Source organism: Ruditapes philippinarum, unplaced genomic scaffold, assembly GCF_026571515.1.
Source record: "Ruditapes philippinarum isolate M1 unplaced genomic scaffold, ASM2657151v2 ctg6312_1_1_1_1, whole genome shotgun sequence".
NCBI lineage: Eukaryota > Metazoa > Mollusca > Bivalvia > Venerida > Veneridae > Ruditapes > Ruditapes philippinarum.
Genome location: NW_026855565.1, coordinates 23,557 through 31,148, shown reverse-complemented (window position 1 = coordinate 31,148; position 7,592 = coordinate 23,557). Strand labels below are relative to the sequence as shown.

General features: G+C 33.4%; 1 protein-coding gene across 1 annotated transcript; it reads right to left on the bottom strand.

Moving 5' to 3' along the window:
* Nucleotides 1–1,042: 1,042 nt before the first annotated feature.
* Nucleotides 1,043–3,240, bottom strand: LOC132743707 (uncharacterized). Its single transcript, XM_060732261.1, has one exon. The coding sequence runs from the start codon at nucleotides 3,013–3,015 to the stop codon at nucleotides 1,303–1,305; it is 1,713 nt and encodes a 570-aa protein (XP_060588244.1). The 5' UTR covers nucleotides 3,016–3,240; the 3' UTR covers nucleotides 1,043–1,302.
* Between the last annotated feature and the right edge of the window lie 4,352 nt (nucleotides 3,241–7,592).

The following is a 7,592-nucleotide window of genomic DNA, read 5'->3' as shown; positions in this document are numbered from 1 at the left end:
GAGAGGCACTGTTGGAATGACCTATGTTTATTTGCATGGATGGTGGCTGCGTTGGGATGTCCAAAGCATGTTTGCATGGGCATTGGCACCGTTTGAAATATATGAACATCTTTGGATTACACATTTGTAACAATGGAAAGGCCTAAGAATGTTTTGATGTACAGTTGCATCGTTTGAAAGATCATAGGATATTTGCATGGAGAGTGGCACCGTTGTAAAAATATTTGCATTTTTGCATTTAAAGTGGTTCCGTTGAAATCACCGAAGCATCTTTGTATGTCCAGTGGCACCGTTGGAAAGACATTAGTAGTGTTGTACCGTTGGAAAGATATAAGCATGTTTGGATAGACAGTAGCACCGTGCAAAAACATGAGCATCTTTGGGCTATTAGAAAGACAAAATTAAACACACGAAGGCTTCCTGATCATAAATAATTTTAAAAAAGAGCGGGCTTCAATAGCCAACACTAAAGCAATGCAGCTATGTCTTTCAAAATAATGTTTCAGAAATTATCGCATTCAGTGACCATATTTATTAAGTCAGAATAATGACATAGAGATTATTACGACAGTCAAGCTTCTTTTTCTAGCTAGAAGAATCGTTATGCTTCATGTATATTGTTTCCATTGTTATTATTATATTTATTATTATTATTATCATTATTATAATTATACTATAAATTTTGTGAAGAATGCAATAACAAAAATATTTTTAGATCAATAAGAACTTAGATTTACAGAGCTTCTATATTTTCTTTAATTAAAGGCCCATTATGCCCAAAAATGCTTTGATATTCATTTCTCTAAAGCTTTTTATTTTGGTGAATTTCTAGAAATTCCAAAAGCTTATTCATTTGGCCTATTACATGAACAAATATTTTTTTCCTTTTTTTAGTTTTTTTTTACAATTAGTAAAAGATGCAGTGATGAAGTCAAAATACTACTTCGGTGCTACTTTAATGACAAATAACTTCATATTAAGTGCGACTTCCTTCAGGTAACAAAGCAAACCTCTAAAACATAAAAAATAAAGAATCCAAATATCTTTGAATAAATATAATATATTGATAAAATGTTTGAACAAATATAAATCATTGCTCACATGTTTGAAGCATATATAATGTACATGTATAGTAAAATGGTCATCACAAATTTCTTTATCGATGAAATGTCTTTGAAACTGAAAAAAGAATCTTTGAATTATAAGATTCATATAAAATACAGATACATATACATGTACAATGTGAGAGTTTCTGACAATACATGATTAACCTTCATCTAAGTTCTGCCTACGATATAGATATCAATTGAAATCAAACAATTTGATATCATTATTTGACCTGTCATAAATAAACATCTTCGTCTGATCATCAGATATCGCCAGGCAAAATGGACATTTGACCCCTTCCACAACAATAGGAAGCACCTCTCTTGTATTTGGTTTTACCATGTTGAGTCTATCACTGATGCCTTGACAACAAACAATAACCGCTCCGTCATGTGTCATAACAAGTTGTCTTGGTGATTTTATATCATTGCTTGTTACTTTATTCTTTACTATCCCATCAACAGTAAACTCAACAAGAAGATGTCCAAGGGCATCAGACACAATGAAGCTTTTGTTGTCGTCGTAACATGAAGCTATATAATAAGGATATAAACAATGTCTCCTGATATCAAACTCTTTCATAATGTTCCCTTTCATGTCAAGTAGCTGAACGTATGCTGGACGGTCGAACGATACAACAAGAACTCCGTTACGGTAGTCGATTCCTCTACAGTTATGTCTGACCTTAATACTGTGACTTTTAGAAATACCATTTGATGTATTTATGAAAAGAAGTTCACCATTTGTTATAGTTACTGCGAATAATCTCGAATTGATTGCAGTAATGTCCCATGGTCGATCATCTGTTTTTAATATACAGCTTATCTTATTCTCTTCTACGTTTAAAAGTTTTAGACAATCATTATTGAAATCAACAAGTAAGAGTTCAACACATGAAATTAATGCCATTCCTGATATAAAGCTATTCCCTCTGTCGACTGCTGACATGATATGAAGACTCTTTAACAGCTTTGTTTCAACATATTTCAGACTCTTTTTGCTGTGTGTACGTAACTTCCGCTTTTTCTCATTAATAACACCAATGAGACATTTGTCTGTTACAAGTTTTTCTAACTCTTGAGACTTTACAAAGTTAAATATTTCGATCTCATATTTAGACGCTAGCTTCTCGGTTGAAATTTGACAGGCTTTAATCTTTTCATGAGCAAGTTTTGCAACTACAAACAATTGATTTATCTGTTCTGAATTGTTACTTATTTTGTCTTGATATCCTCTCATTTCAGTTTCCATAGACTCAAATTCTTTTTCCATTTGCCCAAGTTCAGACACTTTTTTCGATGCCAGTTGATCTATTTGCTTTAGCAGATCTGCCTCAGCATTATTCAAATATTTGTCAATCTCTTGTCGAAAAATGTGTATTTCTTTCACAATTTTTTCTCTCATTTCATCAGCAGTCTTTATTTCATTTACAATATCACCTTGGTAAGATGAAATTCTACGCAGAAAGGTGTCCGTCTTACTCTTGATTTGCACGAGTTCCTCGCAGGTATCATAGTTGTCGGATACATCACTTACGAGTTTAACAGAACAGGTTTTGTGGCTAAGAACCATACAATCTCCGCATCCTACAGAATTGTGGTCTTCACAATAAAACTTTATTATTTCAGTATGATGAACTGAACATAACTCCGAACATGGATCTTTTTGCTTTTCCCTTGATATTGGCATTTTATTCTTTGACTTGATCACGTGATTCTTACTGATAGCCAATTTACGATGAACCTTAAGACATGGAGAACAGATGAGCTCGTTACAAGTTTCACAGAATGCCTCCGCTTCTATTGTTTCACCGTCACACTCACAAGGCTGGCAAAGAACTGTAAGTTGCCTCCCTTGGTTAGATGTTGACTGTTTATCGTCCCATTCCTTACGACCTGATACCTCCATTTTGAATTTATGAAAATTAAAACCACAATGAAATCAATGGAAATCCTCTCACAGTTTTAAGTGATTGATATAAAATAATTATCGTCATGCTGCCAACGAAAACTATAACAATAGTAAGTTATATCCTTTAAAACGCGATAAATGTAATCAGTTTATCTACAAATAAACAGGAGCAACATTCGCTGCAGCGGCAGCGAGAATTTGTGGGTGTGGCTTATCAATGATGTTATAAACCTTGAGCTTAAAATAGCATGCAGTGTTAACCTGCAGAGAGAATGTAAACAAAAAGACAGGAGAGGTTTAATATAATCAAATAGGCAGACAGCAGTTCAAGCGTCAACAGCTGTACCAGAAGTCGGCGCAGAAACACAATTGACGCACGGTAAGTATTCATCTATTTTCAACATATCCCAACTATGTTCGAATAAATCAATGTTATAGATTCATAGTCAACATCCCAAAGGAGCATGCGAACAAATTTCTGGCCCTGTGCAAGCTTTACTTCACGTGAATTTTGACTGCAAATAACCACACTATCCGATGAGATATAGATAGCATTTTTATTTTAAATAACAAAAACTTATATCATGTCATGATAATAAATCCTTTTATCATACGATTCGAAAACGTCAACATTCCGTCATTATAAATATTCCAAGCCATACCTTCAAAAATACTTTTCTGTTTAAGTTATAGCTAGGGTATTTAAGTTTGTGTGTCATCAAAATTTTAGTAACGTCATCAGCCGTTCGCCTCTTTTTAATGGTAACATCGACAGCCATTCATGAGCAAGAATGAATAACGCTAAAAGCCGTTCATGGAAACAATTTTCAGCGCTTTTGTGCTACAGAAACCAAGAAAGAGTATAACATTTTTGTTCATTTAAAATATTAATTTATTCATGATACTTTTAAATAGACCTCATGCTTACGAAATACATTATTAGTTAGTAAGTTAGTTAGTAAGTTAGTTAGTTAGTAAGTAAGTTAGTTAGTTAGTTAATTGGTTGGTTAGTTAGTTAGTTAGTAAGTTAGTTAGTTAGTTAGTTAGTTAGTTAGTTAGTTAGTTAGTTAGTTAGTTAGTTAGTTAGTTAGTTAGTTAGTTAGTTAGTTAGTTAGTTAGTTAGTTAGTTAGTTAGTTAGTTAGTTAGTTAGTTAGTTCCTAAGTTCTCTTGACGGGCTATCATTTGTTGTATCTTAGCTGAGAGAGCTTTATCTCCATTTACCGCACTGTATTTCAATATAAAAAGGTAGCAAGATCTATAAATATGTTTCTGAAATGTTTAATAAGGCAAATTTAACGCTTAATTCGAATATTCAGTCTTATATAAATAAAGGCAGCCATCAAGTGCGTTGCTGGGTCGTGTGGGGGTTGCGTTCATTGATGATCTTGTTTGTCATATTTCATTATAAATAATGGCATATAGTGGACATGTCCCATGCAGTGAATGGCTGTGTAACCGAAAAAATAAAGTGCACGCTAATAAAGACACACACATACACGCATAGACAAAAACACATGCATACACACTCGTACGCAAACACGCACACACACACAGATCTTGGCAATTGTAACCTAATTGAAACCATGTTGTTGCCTACTTAATTGCTAAGATAGTGTTGGATAAATTCAGCTGAAATTGAAGACCACTGGTTCTATGTTTTAAGAAGCCAATGTCGTATAGTCGTGTAATGAGGCAAGAAAAGCTAACGGGTAGAACTCAAAGATGTCAAAATGTGCTATCTTATATCTCTCAATTATTGAGTACTGGTCATTGCTTTAGAATAGCTTCCAAGTTTTCTTAATAAATCGAATTGCTATATTTATTTGCTATCAATAGCCATAATGCACTACATACACAAAAATATTTATCGTTATCCTGCCTACATGTTTATGTGATCGGTTGAACATTTAGATTAACTTGTTTTAATGGACATTATAAATTATTCGTGTAAAATATCAAGCAGCTTATTTTGCATTCATTTATAACAGTAAAACGGTTTGTTTATTAGGCATTTGTGATTTTATAATACTGCACGTTTGTTACGTCATTTTTCATTTGATAATCGTGACGTTTATATAGTTTATATACACGGCTGCTGTCGATTCATGAGGAAATCTTATTTTTTTTCTCTAAAAATGATGCTTGCTGTATTATAAATTCGTTATAAAGATTGTTGACAGGTTATATGGCCGTATATAAACGGCTGTTTGCAATATAACCCTCGCCTAACGGCTCGGGTTATATTTACAAATAGCCGTTTATATAGGGCCATATAACCTGTCAACGATCTTTATAACTTATAATATAATGTTATTTGCACAAAATATAATCTTGTTTTAACTTTTAAAGATGATATAATGTTTTTTAAGACATTTTTTCAAGGGAATAGCTTATAGGTATTTATGTTATATATATTGACTTTTTAACGTGACATTTAGAATTATTGCAATTATTATATTATGCACTTGTCCTCATTTGACAGGTTCTCAATTGAAAGTGTGTAAACAGTCCTCAATTGAAAGTCGTTGTCCTCGCCTGTGACGCCCTCAATTGATGGTTAATTGACTTTTTCTTTCTTTCTTCTTTTGAAATATTGAAAACATAAAAAGTGTTTAATACAAGAGGCAGTTCATGTATTATGTTTAAAACGGCGAAGTTTTATTTTTGTTGGTAGCAGCCATCTTAAATGGTGTATTTATTCGGGGTCCAAAGGTACTATTGTTTCAGTTGGAGACGCGTGCGTCGGTATATACTTTAACATCATATTTGCTTTACGCATGTGGGGAATTAATTTTCCTGTCAACGAAAGAGATTTTCTGTATATAGACTGATGTTACTGACCTACCATATTTGGATACATTTTATCACTCTTTTGAATATTCGATTCCCGTGTAGTTTACCAGAATTTATATGGCGTACATAACTAATTTTTTGAAAACTTACAATATTTCAATGTATAGGTCGTCGTCACATTGAAATGACATTATTGTTATTTTAATCCGGATAAGTTTTAAATAATTCTTAATTCTTAAACCATGTTATTTAAAAAAAAAGTATTGCTTTTACCAAAACATATTTAAAAAAAAAACAACCGGACCTACGCGGTCCCGATCTTACAACACAAATTATAAACCCGCTGTTTACCAAATTACGCAAACTAATAAATTTAATGTGTACATCTTACGAAACTTACATAACATTGATCGAAGTTTAATATATTTTGGCATTGACAATACGTTTTAAAGTATTCGTTTTTATGTATTACGTAAATGAATATTTTGCAATGAACGTTAACATTCAATGTAACTTTACACGCACTGGTGTGAAAACATGACTTTCCAACTGAGACCATCGGGTGCGTTGGTAAATTTCGATGAAAATCCGATAATCACGCACTCATCCGACACACTCGGACAAAGTGACCGTCGCCTGAGACCACACTTTTGAATCGATTTTATAGCCATTTCAGCTCAAAATACGACGTATAAGAGTGATTAATATTTTTTTTCAAATGAGACCGTCCTCAATTGTTAAAACTGTCCTCATTTGTTGCTGTTATTATTGGACTATGCTTTCAGTAGAAAGCGCTTACAACCCCCCCCCCCCCCCCACACACACACACACATACACATATACGCACGCAAGCACTCACGCGCGCGCTCGCACACACACACACACACACACACACACACACAAATGTTCTTGTTGCCAACTAATATATTTTGCATTCAAAATACAAAGGAAACTTTAAAAACAACTCACATAGTATTTGTTTTGTTGGGGTTTTTTGTCGTATTTTGGGGGGGCGGGGGGATGGTGTTGTTTTTTGTTTGTTTGTTTTTTTTTCGTAAATTATTCATTTTTCAATGAGAACACAGTTGTTGTTTAACATATCTTGCTATAGTCTAATTTCATCTGAGAAACAATCAGCAAGTATAGCAGAAACAACTAACTATAATGGTAATTTCACCTTAATTATTAAGTTGTTGATTTTCCAGTATGGTGTTAATGCATAACATATGTTGATGAAGCAAAAGGCAATACACTATTATATGCTGTGTGTGAACCATGAGAACAAAATAAATTGATATACTGACATAATTTGATTTTTTTTTCTGCAACTAAAATGATATACTGGAGGTCGGTTTATACATTAAGTTTGATTGTGTAGGAAGCTTAAGCTTATAGACACACTTTTGAATCCGCTTCGAACTCGCTAGTTCAAAGCAATGAATGTAAAGTTTCTTGCACAAAGAAATAACGACTTACCAAGGACAAGGTTGGAACCCATGAGGCTAGCGGCCAATAGATTACTAATCCGGCACGGTAACCACTCGGCCATGCCATGTTGGCAATTCTTGTTATCCTAAGCGCTGCAATCCTTTTGTAAATGTTTCATACCTATACAAATTAAACAGACCTTTTCCTCAAATTAGTTATTTTTGTGAAATACAGATTAGAACTCGGATCATGATTTTATTTTGAAATCAAATTCGCTCATTTTTAATAAGTTGAATTGTATGTGAAGCCTTGAAAAATCTTCAACAAAATGTCTTATCTTTTCCAGTGGTCG